Source organism: Mus musculus, chromosome 11 (genome assembly GCF_000001635.26).
Source record: "Mus musculus strain C57BL/6J chromosome 11, GRCm38.p6 C57BL/6J".
Taxonomy (NCBI): Eukaryota; Metazoa; Chordata; class Mammalia; order Rodentia; family Muridae; genus Mus; species Mus musculus.
In genome coordinates this window covers 59,211,271-59,229,055 of record NC_000077.6, presented here as the reverse complement: position 1 = coordinate 59,229,055, position 17,785 = coordinate 59,211,271, and the positions used below count along the sequence as shown (strand labels likewise).

Sequence of the window (17,785 nt, the reverse complement as noted above, 5' to 3'; positions counted from 1 at the left end):
GTACCCTGTGCCTGGACACAACAGTGGCTGAAGCAGGCCCTGGTAACAGAACTGTCTCCTGCTAACTCAATAGATAGGGCTCCAGGCTCAAAAGAATCTCCCAGGGCCCTCAACATCTCCTACCTGTGGGACTTCTCCCAACAGCACACGGGGTGGAAGAACTGGATAGGGAGGACAGAGCCTGGGCCTGATTCCTGCATCGATGGGGAGAGTTAACGGATTCCTCCTCACCTGCACCCTGAAGGAGGCCACCCCATCACTGCCTCTCAGGCAGTGCTATGCCCATGCAGGTGTCTGGTCCTCTCAGTCAGCTCTGAGCGTGCACACAGGTCCAAGACCAGTGTGGAGACATGGTGCTTGTCTGACATTTGGCCTGCGCCTCTTCCCACTTTGGCCATCTGTCGGTCACATCATTCTCTTCAATTCCAGGGCCCAGCTGGAATATCAGAGACCCTGGGGTACTGTGAGAAGGACATTACACCTCCTAGGGCTGACACGACCTTCCCACTCTGACCTTGGCGCTCTAGAACGCTTACTGGCCTCAACCCCCGCATCCGCGGAATGGGCTGGAATTCCGCAGGAAGGCGCGCGTGCGCACGCGCCGGCGGACACGGAACTCCATACACCACACCCTTGCTCGTTCTAGTGCCGGGAGCCAGAGTGCTAGCCCGGGACCCGATCCGGAAACAGAGCGACCTCGGCTCCGCCCCGTGAAGGCTACAAAGTGCAGACGCGCAAGCGCCATCCGTGTGGGGGCGGGGCCCTCTGCGTGCCCGCCCTCTTCCCCCGGCGTGCCCCGCGGCAGGCGCTGACGTGGCTGCCGTCAGCGCCGCCATCTTGTGGGAGCGAAACCAACGCCTGGCTGGGAGCAGCCGCCGCGGAGGTGAGACGCGGGGCGCGCTGAGGCCGAAACTGGGGAGGCCGCGGGCTGGTCATCGTGGGAGTCAAGGGGGCGCTCAGCTGCGGCTGCTAAGGACCGAGTCCGGTCGGGCGGCCTGAGGTCTATGCTCAGTGAGCTCGGCGGCAGGCCGGACAGAGGATCGGGACGCCCCGGAGTCCCGCGTCGCCCACGGCCGCTTGGCCCTCCCCCACTCCGCGGCCCTTACGCCTGCCTGGCCGCCCGCCGCGGGCCGCAGCCCGGAAGTCCGGCCAGGACGCCGGCTCTTCTCCAGGAAGCCAGGTTTCCTGCTGTTCCTCTCTGCGCCTCTCCTAGGCTCCACGGCCCGAGAGCCTGGGAGCGGGGAGCAGGGTTCGGGGGGTCACGGGGTTTTCCTTCTTAAAGGCTAGCCGGCCGCTTCAGATACGGCATGAACCGCGGGCTTGGGGAAACTGAGGCTCGGGTGGCCCCGAGACGACGTCAAGGTCACTCGGGTGGCGAGGTCTTCCTCTTCTGTCTCTCGAGTCCGGTTCCTGTCGGCCTGGAGGACCGAAGTTGTAGGAAGGGGGAAGGGAAAGGGACAGGTGTCGGACAGGGGCTCCGAACTGCGGATCCAGGTGCTGGGATTTAACACGCGCATTTGCGGATCTCGGGGGATACCAGAATACCCACTGTGATCCCCAATTAGCCGTGATTTGGGCCCCGAATATCGTCGGTGAGATCTGCATTGGGGTGCCGATGGCCCCCGGAGGGGTTTGAGCCTTGTTTCGCCTCTTGACCGGCTCCTTTATGCACTTTTGGGTGGATTAGAAAGGCCATTCTGAATTGGAGAATCTTTAACCTGCCCATGGAATAACCCGTTCCCGGCCTCTGAGCAGTCCGCAGGTACAGAGACCAGGTCCAGTACACAATTCTGGCTGTCCATTTAGGGTGGTCGTGCCATGTCAGTTTGTAGTGTAGGTAGCTACATATGTTGTATGGTCTAGCTACATAGAACAAATGCAAAATGCTAGGGATTCTGTTCACATCAAGAAGGAATTCTCCCATTCAAACAGCAACTGGCTGCTTTGTCAGGAAAGGAAGGGTCAGCTGCTCTTGGTCCCAGAAGTCATTGGAGAGCCCAGTAGTTGATGCCACAACCCATGTTGGAGTCTTCTGTTGTAGTTCTTGTTTCACAACTAGTGGTCAGCAGTTTTTCCTGCAGGCTGATTCTGGTGGTTTCTGCCGTGTCTGTCAGAAGACTAGTGAGGTGCCATGGTGCTTTGTGTGCTGGCCTCGTGTCTCTCCTCTGTCTTAGCCAGTATCCACAGTGCCTGACATAGGTGACTATAGTGTCCTCACTTTTGAACTTTTAGCAGCACTAGCAGAAATAGCCTAAACTATGAGATTTGATGCACTGTGTTACTACCTGGTTTCTCTGTTTCTCCAGAGAGTTGTGTGGTGTAAGGGCCAGTCACAGATGTGTGAACTACATTGTCTTCTGTGGCATAAAGGTTTCCCTTATTGGAATGTCTCTCACTTATCCTTAGATTTGAAAATGGGTCTGAGTCACTGGATCACCACACTGTTCTCTTGCTTGTGAGGCAGATGTACAGAATTGCTACTTCAAAAAGGTTTAGGAGCTAGATGGTAGAGTGCTTTTCTAGCCTTCGTGAAGTCTTGGTTTGGATCTCTAGCACTGCATACAAGGTTTAAGGCAGTGTGAATAACAGCTGACTCATACTCAGTCTACTCATCCTGAAAGGAAAGTAGCAGTAACTAGTTCTGTGGCCCTCACACAGCTGTGATTGTAAGTCATGCATCTGGGACGTCCACTGTGCCCCTTGCCCCTTGTAGAACGGATATTCAGAATCTTTGCTCCACTGGGCTGCTTCCTCTGCCCAGGACCAGACAGGCTTCAAAATACCTTTTCTTTTTCTTTTTCTTTCTTTCTTTTTTTTTTTAAAGTAAAGGTAAATTAGACCAGCAGTTGCTGTGGTAACCCAGTGTCAGGCAGCCTAACCAAGAGAAAAAACTTGTTGTGCAAGTTCATGCAATAGCTTGTCACAATGCTTTGAAATTGTTTGGTCAATTTTTTTTTTCAGATTCTTAGAATTAAATGTTACATTGATGTGCAGGGTTTTTCTGTATAGCCCTGGCTGTCCTGGAACTCCCTCTGGAGACCAGGCTAGCCTCGAACTCAGAAATCTGCCTGGGTGTTGGGATTAAAGACATAAGCCACCACCTCCTGGCTCTGATATACAGGTTTAAATCTACTCGTAATCACAAAGGCTGTGCTGCTCTAGGTTGCTCTGTCATTCCTGGTCTTCCCTGTTGTCTTTCTTGAATCTCTTTGACCTTTTCATGAAATTGTCAGAGATGGTAAGGAGAGAAAAATGGAAATTTCTTTGACTTGAGATTTGACACGCAATAGCATCTTTTTGTGTGTATTCTCTATCTACTATTGAAGATTTGACATTGCCTACTGAGAAGTTAAAAGGTAGCTGGGGGTGGGAGTGTGTATACATTGGGATTCCTCATTACACACCAACGTCTGTGTCCAATATTGATTGTGATACAGATTATAGATAATAGCTTGGACGGTTTGTCAATGTCCTGAAGGGTAACTCAGCCCTCTCAGGTGGGTCAAGTGACCTGATTAGCTGGAAAACTTGTTAGTGTAGGCACATCCAATCTCTATTTCCAGGGGGACCTTTTAGGTGTTCCCCCGAGTTCCCCCACCCTGTGCTGCTGCAGATAGTCGGGAGACTGATGAGAACCCCACACACTTATCTGATCCTGGGTCCTGATTTTTTACTCACAGTGGTAACAGTTTGGTAGCCTTCAGCAGCCAATAGACTAGGAACAGTGGCACTCTCTGCAGGCCTTGATAATAGGGAAAGTTTTAAGTGATAAGAGCAGAATTGACAGAAAATAGGACAGCTGGCCAATATTTTGTTGGTGCTGTTCATCAGGAAGGGTTTCACTGTGTAGTGCAGATTTTCCTCAAACTTGAGATCCTCCTGCCTGCCCTCTGGAGATCACAGCCTGCTGGGATTACAGCTGTGCCACCATGCTAGGCAGGCATAGTTTACAGACTTGTTGGGGGCAATTAAGTTCAGGTGGCCAGCAGCTCCCCATATCTGAGGATCTGAGAATCACTGCTGTAGTGTGAGTGGGACTTGGTTATTATCATTGGACATTTCAGGAATTAAGAAGTGTGTGAAAGAATTAAAAAGTCTTCTAATTAGTATTTATTAAGGTAAGTATACCTGTTAAAGGGATGCTTTAACCAGAGTTCTTTCCAAAAGCTTTCTTGTTTTTTGTCAGAATCAGTTGTCAAAATATTTTTGCAGTACCATATACTGAAACAGGAATGTTTGTGGCCTAGATTCTCTAGTTGTCCTCTAACAAGTTTTTTGTTTTGTTTAATTCTGTTGGTATAGTTTAGGTGCATGTGGCCAAGAAAGGGGTTTCTAGATTTAATGAGACTCAGTGCTGAAGAGTGAAGGAAGTCTAGGTGGCCTGACGTTGTGAGTGTTCTCTGAAGCTTCCTGTTCTTCTGTAGATAACAATGCACTTCTTCCTTGTTTGAATCCAGCCAGTTATATTTACATACGCCCATCTTCTAGTGACTTTGGTGGTGAAATTTTGATTGGTGTTATTTTCAGCTTTTAGCATTTCTATTATGTCAAGTTATATCAGACTTTGGACATATCATTGTGATTAACTGAAGTGTGTGGTTAAAGCTGCCAGTTGTGGACTAAATTTGATGGATACCTTGCTTCCTCTGTGCTGTCACTTTACCTTCATTCAGTTCCCAGGTCTGTGCACCCCCCCCCCCAAGTCTCTAGCAGTTAAAGTGTAGAAGTGTTTACATAGAAGCACAACTTGTACATAGTTTAAAACTGCGTAAATGTTGTTCCATGTTGTTGGCCCTGTAGATTTTTCCTGAGTCATTAGGATTAGCCTCTCTGAAGTTGTGTGTGCACGTGTGTGTTTTAACTTTTAAACTTTTTAATTTTTAAAAACAACATTGCTTTTGCCTCTGATAAGGAGTATCTGTAAGGGGCGTAGTGGAAGAAGATGGAAGTGGTAGCCTTACTCAGCATTGGGCACAAAGCTGCCTGTCTATGCATGGTATTGGAGTGTTCATCTTAACCATCCTAAACTCTATAGACTATGCTGGCCTTGAACTCACAGAGATCTGACTGCCTCTGATTCCCATGCCTGGCTAAATATATGTAATTTATACTGCAGTGAATGTGTGTCTTGAAAGGAACTAACTAAGGAGTTGGCTCCGTGAGTAAAATACTTGCTGCACAAGCAAGCTTGAGGACCAGAGTTAAATCCCCACTTCACACACAGACCTTCTAATCCCAGCAGGAGGAAGGCAGACACAGGAGGATCGCCAGGACTTTGTGAGTAAGCCACTCCAGCTGAATTAGTGAGCTCCAGGGTCAATGAGAGATTACACCCACCCACCCCCTCCTTAAAACAACATGTATGGGTGTTACCAACCCAAGGAGGCAGAAATGTCACCTCTAAGGTGACATTTTTGCAGAGATGATAGAAAAAGATTGGTAAGTTTGAGGGAGGAACCAGAGGCCTCTTAGTAGCCCAGGACAATTGATAGGAGGGCTCTGAGCTGGGTAAGTGTACTCTTGAGTTTGGAACCCTGCCAGGAGCTGTATGGGAGGGTAAGACTAGAGAAAGGGTGCCCTGGTCCCCGAAGCAGCTTTGTAGTCCTCAGGGTATTTTGAAATCTGTGGGAACCCTTTGGCTCTATCATGTAGGGAGGCATTATGTCTGGCACTTAGCCACTTGTGTGGTTTTCATGTAGGTGGAAAATCCCTCTGTGATAGCCTAAGCTTGATCACAGAAAGATACTTTTCTTTGGCATCATGTTAACAGATGTTTCAGGTCTTCCAGGAACCCAACTTTAACTATCTTGTAAGTCAAGGATAGTGTATTTTGTTCTCTTCAGTACCTTAACAAAAGATGTCCTTATTTTTCAGAGAAAAAAAGTACTTCTTTGAGATGGGATGCCCTTGAGATTGCTATGGTTGGCACTTAGTGCCTCAGTAGCCAGCCACCCCCCTTGTCCTCGTGGGGACAAGGGAATGGCTAGGCCTAGCAATAAATAAAGCAGAGTTTTGATAGAAGTTACTTCCCTTTGTGTCCCTGTGATGTCATTTGGGGTAGGCTCATGGCAATCTTCAATCTTGTGCAAATGTCAGATTGTCTGTTGGCTTTTTTTCTGGGTGGCAGACTTAGTGGATTTGAAGGTATGGTGGACACCTGATAATTCTCATAGCTACTATATGTGAGGGTCCTAATATTAATGGTGCCACTTTGCACCTGATTAATTGACTTGTTGTAGTGTAGTGGGAGGTGGAGGCAGCAAGTCTCCTTGGTTTGGGTCTGAAGAACTGGGTGGAAATTTGGGAAGGAGGGAGATTTTGATGGAAAAGCTGAATATGAAACATGGAAGAGCCTTACCCAGAGAATAGGGGCAATTGTTAGAGAATGCACTGGGTGACGGTCACCTAAGTTAGAGGAAAAAACTTTTATAGTGTCTTAGAGAAGCTTTTCTGACATTGAGATGGTAGGGGAAATAGTGTGTGATGTGTGGCTAGCAGTGCCAGGCTCAGCAAGGACAGTGGACTTGGGGATTTGGTCTTTGTCCTGTGTGTCTGCCTCACTCCAGCAGGGCGGGGCAGGACCAGAGCTGAAGGGAGCCTAGTGACAGCTCAGCCTTCCCGTATACTTTACCCCTCTGTTTCTACCTGAAGAGCAAGGGTTTCAGAAGAAGGGGCATGACACTTCTACCCTCAGAATAAAAGTTCCCAAAGGTAGAGATAAGGGTTTTGTTTTTTGGTTTTTCGAGAGGCTTTTGTTTTTTAATTTAAAAGATGTATTAATATTTTTTTAATTTTTAAAGTGTGTGTGTGTGTATGTGTGTGTCTGTGTGTGTCTTTATAGGGATATGTGAGTGCAGATGTTTAAGGAGGCAGTGATGTGTCAGATCCTTCTGGAGTTGTATTACAGACCATTATAAGCAGCCTGATGTAAGTTCTGGGAATTGAACTCTGGTCCTCTGTAAGAGCAGTACTTAACAGCTGAGCCATCTCTAGCTCCTTGTTTTTGTTGTCATGAGACAATCTCAAACTATAACCTAGGCTGGCCCTGAACTCAGGGCAGTCCTTCTGTCTCAGCTTCTGTAGTGTTAGGATTACAGATCTTAAACCATGGTGATAGGGAAAGTCAAGTTTTGAAGATTGAATTATTCAAGCTCATTAAGTACTCTAGTGGCCATCTTGACTCTTTGTCCAAAGTATGGCTGAATGTACCATTAACATTGAGTTTCAGTAGAACAGTACCCTGCCAATTGTAGCTGGTTTGAGGAAGAGCTTATTTTATGAAAGCACCATGAACTAGCTGTTGGTTGTTCCAGTTCCCTTTTTCTTTAGTGGGCCTTTAGTAGTATGCCAGGTCCAGATCCATTGGCCTCACAGGCAGGGGGTTGTGTGTGTGTGGTGTTTTCTGGGCATGGGGGAAGCTCATAAAGAGATAATCTGGCAAAGCTGTATTACTTTGATTTGCCTTTCAACAAAAATTAATGCTCTTCTGGGTCCTCCTGCTTCTCCTGAGGCCAGGGATGGTGGTGTTATATGTGGGTATGTGATACTTGGCATGGCTTTGTGCATACTATGCCCTCTGTAAAGACCAGTGGAGCAGGGGTGGCCATTGAGAAGCCACAGCCACTTGGAGGTTCAGCCTCATTGCTTCAGCAGGAGCCCTCAATGGTTAGAGAATGTGCATGTTAGCCAACATGGATGTGAATCTGAAGATGTAAGATCAGGGTATGACCTTAGGTCATTTCTCCTCAATTCCATTCTGTGACCAAAATAAGTTGCATCTGTTTATAGCCAGGTGGAATTGTCTCCTATATACAAATTGTATGCTCCATATATGTGTTCAGGAAAGGAGTAAAGGGCTAGGGTCTGGGGTTACAGCCAACCTGGCTCTTTCAAGGAGTCAGGATAGAGACTTCCTTAGAAGCACCAGACTTATCCTAGGCTGGCAGTCATGTGATCATGTCGATTGACATGAAGACAGAACAAGTGGCTACAGGGTCACTAGGGAGGGCCAGGCTGAGCCTTGTCCCCTGATTTCAGGACGGTTGTGTTGTCATACTGTGCTTTTCTCCATTTTAGATGTGTTTCTTGGTTGATGCCTGTGTATGTTTCTTGCTTTGTTTTGTCTATGGTTTGGGGGAGCAAACCTAGTGCTCTGCTGCTGTTTCCAGTTCTGTATCTATAGTTTTGGAGTTTTTCCAGTGAGATGGAGTAGAGGCTCTCTGTACTTCCTGCCAACGTAGAAATACGGTAGCAGTGTATGTTAGGACAGTGTTTCTCAGCTTATCTATTGCTTTGCCCTTCTGTTCCCTTTCCTCATGTTGTGACCCCCAACCATAAAATTACTTCATTGCTACTTCATAACTATAATTTTGTTACTATTGTGAATTGCAGGATATCTGATACCTGACCCCCTAAAGTGCTTGAAACCCACAGGTTGAGAACTACTGTGTTTGGGTGTGGTTCTGTGGCTCCTAGGTAGGTGCTGTAGGCATGTAGTGCTGCAGGAAGCTCCAGAATGTGCAATTATTCTGGAAGCCCTGACTCCAGTTACAAGTCCAGATTCTGTTCCTGAGAGGAAGACAAGACACAGAACAGTAGGTATCTGCTTTAAGAAGATTTACACAAACAATGTGGCAAGATGTATCCCCATTGGAGCCTTTAGAAGTTTCAAAAATTGTTTCATGAATTCCTTATTGTAGCTCTACTACAGGTGATATGGTAGCTCAGTTATTTGCTTAGAGCTGCTGATGTATAGAGTTAATGTGGCTGTGAATGTGTTTCACCTTTTTGAGACTAGTTATGTTAAGAAATGGTAATGCTTAAAAATAAAGGGAAGACAGGCAGTGGTGGTGCACACCTTTAGTCCCAGCACTTGGGAGACAGAGGCAGGCAGATTTCTGAGTTCGAGGCCATCTTGGTCTACAGAGTGAGTTCCAGACAGCCAGGGCTACACAGATAAACCCTGTCTCGGAAAAAAAGCAATGAATGAATGAATGAATGAATAAATAAATGAATAAATGGAGAAACAATATAAAGATGAGGTTCAGCATTTTAGTTGCTGTAGTTCAAAAACTTAAGAGTTTTAACTTGAGTATGGGTATAGACCTTGATTTGTGTGTGTGTGTTGGGGGGGGTTTCACCTTAAGTTTGCAAAGAATGCTCTAATTTCAATTTCACTCATCATCCTACCTACAATTCAGACCTGGTGTGTTTCCCCTGCCCTGAAGAAGCTTCGAGGAGGCAGTGTGCAACTGTTGATTGAGTCACAGTTTTGCCCTTCCAAGAGTGCTTGCCTGTCTTAGTATCAGCACATTCAATTTTACTCTTAAGCAAATTTTATGAAATAACGACAAAATGTAGAGCAGTACTTGGATTGCATGGACATACTTAGAAGCCTGGAATGTTCAGCTGAGGGGCATGTGAAGACCTGCGGCTTTAGCAACAGACATTCTCAGTCTCTGTTAATGTACAAAAAGCAGTGTGTACAGAGGTCAACATGTGGTCATGTTGTACATGACACTAAAGCCCCTTTAAAGTTGCAGGTTTTCATGTATTTTATTTTTGAACACTGGTACTCTTTACTAAAAACTTTAGTTAGAAAGTGTTTTATACTGTGTTCAAGTTCTTTAAGAAAAGTTTTAAAATTGGTAAGTTTCCTCAAATGTGATAACTGAGAATATACCCTTGATGGATGTGGCTAAACTTTATTTTTGAGGCAGATCTCCTGTAGCTCTGGCTCCAGTGTTTTAGTGTTGTCCCTGTATGCAGTTCCTGCAGAGGCCAGAAGAGGGCTTCACATCCCCTGGAACTGGATGGAGTTAAGGACAGTTGTAAGCTGCCATGTGGGTGCTGGGAATGGAACTGTGTCCTTTGCAAAAGCAGCAAGTACTCTTACCCATTGAGCCATCTTTCTAGTTCCCTAAAAGGAACTCTTAAGACAGCACCAATTTTTCATTCAGGTAGTAAGTATGAGTCCTAGTCAGGGCAGAACATTCTGTTGAGTCTGCAGCCCAGAGCAGAAAACTTCTCTTTCTACTGGGATTCTTTCAAAATAGTGGTAATAATTGGAGGAAAATGGCAAACCTACACAGTCCGATTTAAAGAAGGTTGTCTGGCCTTTTCTGAGTCTTGTGGAAGGATGATTGACTTCCCCTGGCTATCGCTTGGCTGCTGCTCAGGCCCCTGTTCAACTACTAAACCAGTCAGGTTGCATTCATTATTGTGGAATAGGTGTGGACTCAGTTGTGTTTTCTCGCCTTTACTTAAGAGACCAGGAAGAGGGTCTGTACAGAGGGTGGTGTAGGGAGTGTGGTTGCCAGAGGAGAAGCTACTTCAACCATTGTCCTCTCCTCCCCAAAGAATGAACTTTCTTGACCCCCAACTAACTTGGTGGTTGTGGGTCCTCCTGCCTGAGGCACTCCCTCTGGTAGTTTGGTAGGCAGAATAAACCAGCAAGAGGCTCTCTGGGAAAGTTGTTTTCACTGCCTGCTGATGGAGTGAGTAATGCAGAAGAACCGGAAAAGCAAGTTTAGCTTGTGTGTGGGATTGAAGAGGGAAGGTGACAGCAACTTGACTTGGCTTCAAGCAGTCAGTGCCTGTACCCAGAGTCTCTGGTGATGATTGGCCCTTGTAGCCACTAGGCTTTTCTCTCTGTGGAGGCTCCTTTGGGTTTGGGTCTGTTCTAGAAGCAGTGGTTGGGGCCCTATGAGGACAAAGAAGTGCCTGTGTGAACAGTAGGGTGGATCTACATGCTTGCATTGTTGAATGTCTTAAATCTGGAACTCATCATTGAATTCTATTTCCTTCTTCCTAGGTGATTCTTGTTAAAAAGAAAGAAAATGTTCACTGTGGTTATCATGGCCTTTCCATAGAGAAGGCAGGTTAGGCCCAGCACACTCAGCTGTGGGCTGTGCAGATCACATGCAAGAAAGCAGCACTGAATAACAGTAGTCCTGGACAATGAGACACTCATGCAGGCAAACTTGGCTGAGGTCCCCGCCACTAGACACAGTTATTCAAGGTGTCTGTCTGCTACTGTAGGGACTTGAGAGGGGTGCACATATCCTCTCCCCTTAATCTTCCTCTGGATTTTTTGGGGGGGGGGTCCTGCTTTTCCTTTTGAAACAGGGTCTTACGTAGTTCAGACTGTCCTTCAACCCCCTACTCATAGCCAAGGATCTTAAACTCTGCCTCAACCTTACTGGGGTCATATATTTGCTCATACATGGATAGTGAGCACAACAACTATTGTTTTCTTCACAGCATCTGAACATAAAGAGCTATCTTAATGTCCCCTCTGCCTTACCAAGCCCCCCTGGCACACTGGTGGCACCCTAGTCACCTCTGGTGGATCCCTTTTGTTTCTCCATTGGTAACTTTTTTTTTTTTTTTTTTCCGAGACAGAGTTTCTCTGTGTAGCTCTGGCTGTCCTGGAACTCACTCTGTAGATCAGGCTGGCCTCGAACTCAGAAATTCACCTGTCTCTGCCTCCCAAGTGCTGGGATTAAAGGCGTGCACCATTTTTGATGTGTTGATTTAGAAGGACAACTGATTGCTGAGCAGATAGTTAAGCTGTATCTGTGGAGCTTTTTTGTTTAAAATAAATTATGTGTATTGCCTCCTTGGTCCTCCCCTCCCCCATACTTGAGTGCTTCCTGCTCTCTGGCATCTTCTTAATTCATCTTGGGCTCACTTTCTTTTGCCTGGTTTGGATCCTCATGGGAAGCCTTGTCATGTTGAAATTGTTTTTAACTATCTATAATTGGTAGGAATTAAAGGTTGAGAGCCATAATCTCAGAATTTTTAAAGAGCGTTGCCTGAGAGTCTTCCTCCCACCAGCACTGACTGCATTGTCATTGTCACAGAGTGTTTTGGCAGTAGGCAGCAGCTCTTAGAGCATGTGCTCCCTCTGCCTAGCTAAGAGTCTCCCTCTGTAGTTATTCTTGTCAATCTGTCCTGTCCATCTGTTTTCTTTCTCTTCTCATTTCCTTCCACTTTCCTCTCCCGTCGTCTTGTCTTCATGTTCTTCCTCCTTTGTTTGGTAGTTGGTTTTGTTTCTTAGTTTTTCCTAGGTAAGGTCTCAGACTCTGGCTGGAATCTGCTAGCCCCAGTGCTGGGATTCTAGGCATGACTCAACATCTAGATTTCTTCCTCCTTTTTCTTTGACAGTCTCACTATATGTTCCAGATTAGCCTCATACTTTCTGTCATCGTGTTCATATTTTTCCTATTCTGCTTTCTGTGAGCCTTCATTTTGAACTTTTCGTGTCCCTCATTTTCTTTTGTTCCAGTATCCTGTTCTTGGTGGACCTCTGTACTGATACATTCAGGCTTTGGGGTGTTCTATTGTTGTTGAGGCAGGGTCTCACTATCTCCCTCAAGTTACTTGGGACTTATTTTTTAAACCATCCTGGCCTTGACCTCAGAGAGCTACCTACCTCTGACTCCTGGTTGGTGGGATTAAAGGCATGAAATACCGTATCTCACACTGTTTTTGAGGTCTCTTGTAGCTTAGGCTGGCCTCAAAATTGCGAGTAGCTGAGGCAGAACTTCTGGTCTTCCTGCCTCTATCTACCTAGTGCTGGGTTTACACGCATGCACATCATACCCTGTTTATGTAGTGTTGGGGATTGAACTTGGGATTTCATGGATGCTCTGCCAACTGAGCTCCATCCCTACCCTGAGTTGTTTGTTTGTTTGATTTTTTTGTGGTGGCTTTTCTTTTTAAGATTTGTTTATTTAGGTATATGAGTGCTCTACTTGCACGTATGCCTGCATAACAGAAGAAGGCATCAGATCTCATTACAGATGGTTGTGAGCCACCATGTGGGTGCTGGGAATTGAACTCAGGTCCTCTGGAAGAGCAGTCAGTGCTCTTAACTTCTGGGCTGTCTCTCTAGCCCTGGTGACTTGGTTTCTAAGTAGTCTCTCTCCTGTTTTGGCTTGCTTCCAGTCAAAAAGGCTCCCTTTTTGCTTTTTGGAATCAAAAAGGCTTTTAGAGAGGCTTTTAAAGAGAGATGGAGCTAGGCTTTGAGGAGCTGCTTCTGTTCATATCTTCTGGGGCATTCTGAGAGTGCCCCATATCTCTGTCCTGTGGTTCAACTGCTCTTACACACCATGAGGGGCTGAAGGTACTCACGGCTGGATCCTATCCATGACCACTGTCCCAGGGACTCCAGTTGTTCACTTGTTTGGGGTTTAGTCACTGTGGCTTCTGTACTGTTGAACCCATCCTGGGATTTTTCTGGGAACTTTTTGAGGAAGGAGTACTTAAGAAGTGAAGTGGTGACACACACCTGTAATTCCAGAACTCGGATGTAGAGGCAGGTGGATCTCTGTAAGTTCAAGGCTAGCCTGTTCTATAGAAGAAGTTGAGTTCTAGGATAACTAAGGTAACACAGAGAAATCTGTCTCAAAAAAACAAAACAAAACAAAAAGCAACAAAAAATGAAGTAGAAGGCCTTTAGTGCTAAAGTATCATTGCTCTGTCTTAGCTGATAAAGTGAAGAATTGAGTGTGTAATCCTCAACATCTCCTTTTTCTCTCTCCTAATATTTTTATTCCCATATGGGTAGTCATTTTGGGGAGTGCAGAATGTTCATCTGCTTAAACATAAGCATCATATTGTATAACTTTTGATTACATTACCTAAGAAGAGGACATTGTCTAGAGGGTACTAGAGATGGTGTGAAGGGGTCCTGTAGGCCATGTCTCAGACATGGTGCCATCACATCAGTCCACTGAACAAGACAGTGTAATGTGTAACTTGCGGGGGTATCCCCCAAAATGAAGGATTTTCTTTGTAGAGCCTGCTTAACTGGCTAGTGGAAGTGACTGTGTTAAAAAGTCAACTGTTTGCACAATGTAATAAGAGGTTACAGAACTGAGCCCCGAAAAATGGTGTATGAAGTCCTCCACATAATGCCCCTTAACACACCTGCACGTGAAAAGGGGAGGCCACATGGTCCTGTCTATAGTCCATGTTATAGTACTACTAATCCTTTGTGTTTCACATACTATGATTTGAATGCACTTTCCAAAGTGAAGTTATATGGGAAATTGAACCCCAGTGTAATAACGTTGGGCAAGTGTTTGGTTCTTAAAGTTCCAGCCTCAAGAATGGATAATGGCCATCAGGAGGAGGACTTTGCAAGTTCACACTCACTTTGCTACATGAGATTATGGCATTCCTCTCCTGAAGGATACGGCTGAAGACCTCACCTTAGAGTCAGACATCCAACCTGCCAGACCATGATTTGGATGTCTACTGTATCTGTTGTTGCCAAGTTGCCCACTGTATGATGTTCTGTTAAGGTAGCACTACGAGACAATTTATAGGGAAACTTTGTCATTCTTTTTCCTATGGGTCAGTAGCCTTGGATAATACCTAGGATTGACAACTCTTTCTGAAGGCACTGTGGCCTTCTATTTGCTTTTCTTATTAAGAGTTAACAATGAGCATTTGACAAAGCAAGCAGTAAATCCATTTGGATGAGAAGTGAAGATCAAAGTGGCCACCAGATGTTGAGACCAGACCTAGGGAAACCTTACTATCCTTCCCAGAAGCTCTTAACATTTGATAGGCCCTGGTACATTGGTACCAACTAAATTGCCTAGCGTTTCTTTTCTTCCAGTGGGCCTTACCTACTAAGTATGCATAGGCCCTTGCAGGGACACAGCTCACATTTGCCTGTCATCCTCTTATAGGAATGTGCTGCCAATGGTTTACTGTTTGAGTCTCTTTCTTCTTGCGACTTGAGATAGAACACTGTCTTAACATCTGTCTCCCATGACCTGGGCAGACAGAAATGCCTGGAGAGATGGCATCACAGTTCTTATGGGCTTGTCTAGTCTCGCTGTCACCAGGGGCTGGTAGAACATTTGGCTTGTAGTGTTGAGCATAGAGTGTGACTATTTCTTTAGTTGAAAATTGTGGATACTTTGACACTTTGAAGTAAGAATAGAGATGTAAGGTGGTTTTTTCTGATTTTGTGAAGAGCTCTGTTAGGTTTTAAGAGGCCCTGTGTCAGCCAGGCAGTGGTGGTGCATGCCTTTAATCCCAGCACTTGGGAGGCAGAGGCAGGTGGATTTCTGAGTTCCAGGACAGCCAGGGCTATACAGAGAAACCCTGTCTTAAAAAACCAAAAACCAAAACAAACCCCAAAAAAGGCCCTTTCTCTCAAAACTCTTTTTAGTGCCAGCTCCCGAGTGTGAGCATACTTGATTGTAGTTAGATGTCCCTTCATTCTGACAAGTGATTAGACTTGGGAGACAAGGGGTTGTTGTGGTATCTGCGTCTTCCTAAACTGATATGTGTGACCTTGGTGAGCGTAGGGAGTCTGGTGGGCAGGGGGCAGGGTTCTTTGCTGCCACCTGGGACCTAGGATTGAATTGTCTCCCATCCTCCCATGAAATTTCAGGAGGGATATGAGGACATGGCTTAGGGCAGGGGACTCCTACATAGGTGTCTCTGACCTGCCACAGGGCCCACACTGGCAGCACATAACAGTACTTGAACCACTTTTCTTTCCCAGGTCTTTGGCCAGTATCGATTCCACCTGTCCACAAACATGGGGAATATCTTTGCAAACCTCTTCAAGGGCCTTTTTGGCAAAAAAGAAATGCGCATTCTCATGGTGGGCCTGGATGCTGCAGGGAAGACAACAATTCTATACAAACTTAAGCTGGGCGAAATTGTGACCACCATTCCCACCATTGGTGAGAAGCTGGGCCCAGGGCCAGGGTGGGGGTTGGGTGTGGGGATCCAAAATACAGAGGCCCTCAGCTGCAGTCCTGCCCCCCAGGTTTCAATGTGGAGACTGTTGAATACAAGAATATCAGCTTCACCGTGTGGGATGTGGGCGGCCAGGACAAGATCCGGCCGCTGTGGCGCCACTACTTCCAGAACACCCAAGGTAAGCAGCCAGTCCTTGTCCTAGATTCCTCATATTTGCCTCAAAGGGATACAGTTGGTTCACTGAGCCTTGTGGTCTTTGCCATTTCAGGGCATGAAGCCACACCAAACATCACGGCCAGTGGAAGGACTGGATCTAGAACCTGTGGGGTCTGGTGGGGAGTGTTCAGTATGTGCACTAATGTGGCCATGTTTCAGGCTTGATCTTCGTAGTGGACAGCAATGACAGAGAGCGTGTGAACGAGGCCCGTGAAGAGCTCATGAGGATGCTAGCTGAAGATGAGCTCCGAGATGCTGTTCTCTTGGTGTTTGCCAACAAGCAGGTAGGCACCAGCAAGGTCCTTCCCTGAAGGAAAACCTGTATCAGGGAAGAAAGAGGAGGGGTGAAAGGCTACCCAGGGTTATTGGCTGTTTGTGGTCCCTGCCACTAATTCTTCCTTTTCCTCAGGACCTCCCCAATGCCATGAATGCGGCCGAAATCACAGACAAGCTGGGGCTGCACTCTCTACGCCACAGGAACTGGTACATTCAGGCCACCTGTGCCACCAGCGGGGACGGGCTCTATGAAGGACTAGATTGGCTGTCTAATCAGCTCCGGAACCAGAAGTGAACCAGACCCCTCCCTCCCCCTCACTTCCTCTTCTCCGCCCTCAGCTTTCCTCTCATGTGGCAAACGTGCGACTCTGTGGTCCTGAGTGCCAGAAGCTGTCTCCATGGGTTGGTCACAGTGTGCATCGCACCGTGCTGTACATGTGCAGACGCAGCCTGCAGCCAGGTTTTTATTTAATGTAAATAGTTTCTGTTTCCACTGAGGCAGTTTCTGGTACTCCTATGCAATATTACTTAGCTTTTTTATTGTAAAAAGAGAATCAACTCAACTGTCAGTACTGAGAAGGGATTTGGGTGTAGGGGCACCTGGCCTCCGGGAGCCATTGGGCTGTAGACTGGTGTCGGTATCCATTTGGTGGTTGGTTTTTAACCCAAACTCAGTGCATTTTTTAAAAATAGTTAAAAATACAGGACAAGAACACTTGAACACACAGAACGGAGACTATGCCTAGTGTAGGTTTTGCAGTTAATGGCCTGAATGCTAGATATCAGATCACCTGTTTCGCTGTGGGAACAGGAGAGAAGGTGATGAACAAACCACCATCCGCTGCATGGTCACAGTAGAGCCCCCGTGACTCGCCTGTCTTTGGGTCACCTGCATTCCATAGCATTGTGCTTGTACTTGTGCTCACACGGTTACCTAGGGTAGGCTGGGAGCCATTGTGGGGTGCAGGGCCTGGCTTGTACTTGGTGTGTGCAAGGCCCAATGGCAGCCTGCATACCCAGCCTACTCTTGGGCCCACTTGGACGCGCTGGCAGGAGGCCTGGGTCTCACCAGCAGGAGTGCGTGCAAGGTGGGAGGGTCGGTCCATTACAGACCCACATCCTGGAGCACCCCCATCTCCATGTGTGAAGTAGCTTCCTCCCTCAGCCTGCAAGGGTCCGATTTGCCATCGAAAGACGACCTCTACTTTTTTCTTTTGTATTTTGATAAACACTGAAGAAGCTGGAGCTGTTAAATTTATCTTGGGGAAATCTCAGAACTGGTTTATTTGGTGTCGTGGAACCTCTTACCGCTTTCAATACACAATTAGTAATCAACTGTTTTGTATACTTGTTTTCAGTTTTCATTTCGACAAGCACTGTAATTATAGCTGTTAGAATAAAGTCTCTTAACTATTTGATGGGCTTGTGTGTCAGTGCCACCACTGCCAGGCTTCTTCCTGAGATTGAGAGCCCTTTTCATGCTATAGGAAACAGGGAAACAGGTGCCCTTTAAGCCCTAGTGTAATCTGGTAAGATCTGGATGTCTTGACGTGCTTCT

At 46.5% G+C, this 17,785-nt stretch overlaps 1 protein-coding gene across 2 annotated transcripts; it reads left to right on the top strand.

The window, feature by feature from the left end:
- Window positions 1–788: 788 nt before the first annotated feature.
- On the top strand, window positions 789–17,644 carry Arf1 (ADP-ribosylation factor 1). 2 transcript variants are annotated; one of them, NM_007476.3, is made up of 5 exons: window positions 789–883; window positions 15,533–15,716; window positions 15,803–15,913; window positions 16,111–16,235; window positions 16,361–17,644. In NM_007476.3, the coding sequence occupies exons 2-5, from the start codon at window positions 15,569–15,571 to the stop codon at window positions 16,520–16,522; spliced, it is 546 nt and encodes a 181-aa protein (NP_031502.1). In that variant the 5' UTR covers window positions 789–883; window positions 15,533–15,568; the 3' UTR covers window positions 16,523–17,644. The 2 variants fall into 2 exon arrangements, with proteins under 2 accessions (NP_031502.1, NP_001123880.1); NM_001130408.1 differs by lacking the exon at window positions 789–883 and adding an exon at window positions 894–1,180.
- The last annotated feature ends 141 nt before the right edge of the window (window positions 17,645–17,785 follow it).

Coding starts and splice junctions, on each gene's coding strand:
- Arf1 (NM_007476.3), top strand. CDS start 15,569: ATGGGGAATATCTTTGCAAACCTCTTCAAGGGCCTTTTTGGCAAAAAA. Junction 15,717..15,802: donor GACCACCATTCCCACCATTG/GTGAGAAGCTGG, acceptor CCTGCCCCCCAG/GTTTCAATGTGGAGACTGTT. Junction 16,236..16,360: donor TGGTGTTTGCCAACAAGCAG/GTAGGCACCAGC, acceptor CCTTTTCCTCAG/GACCTCCCCAATGCCATGAA.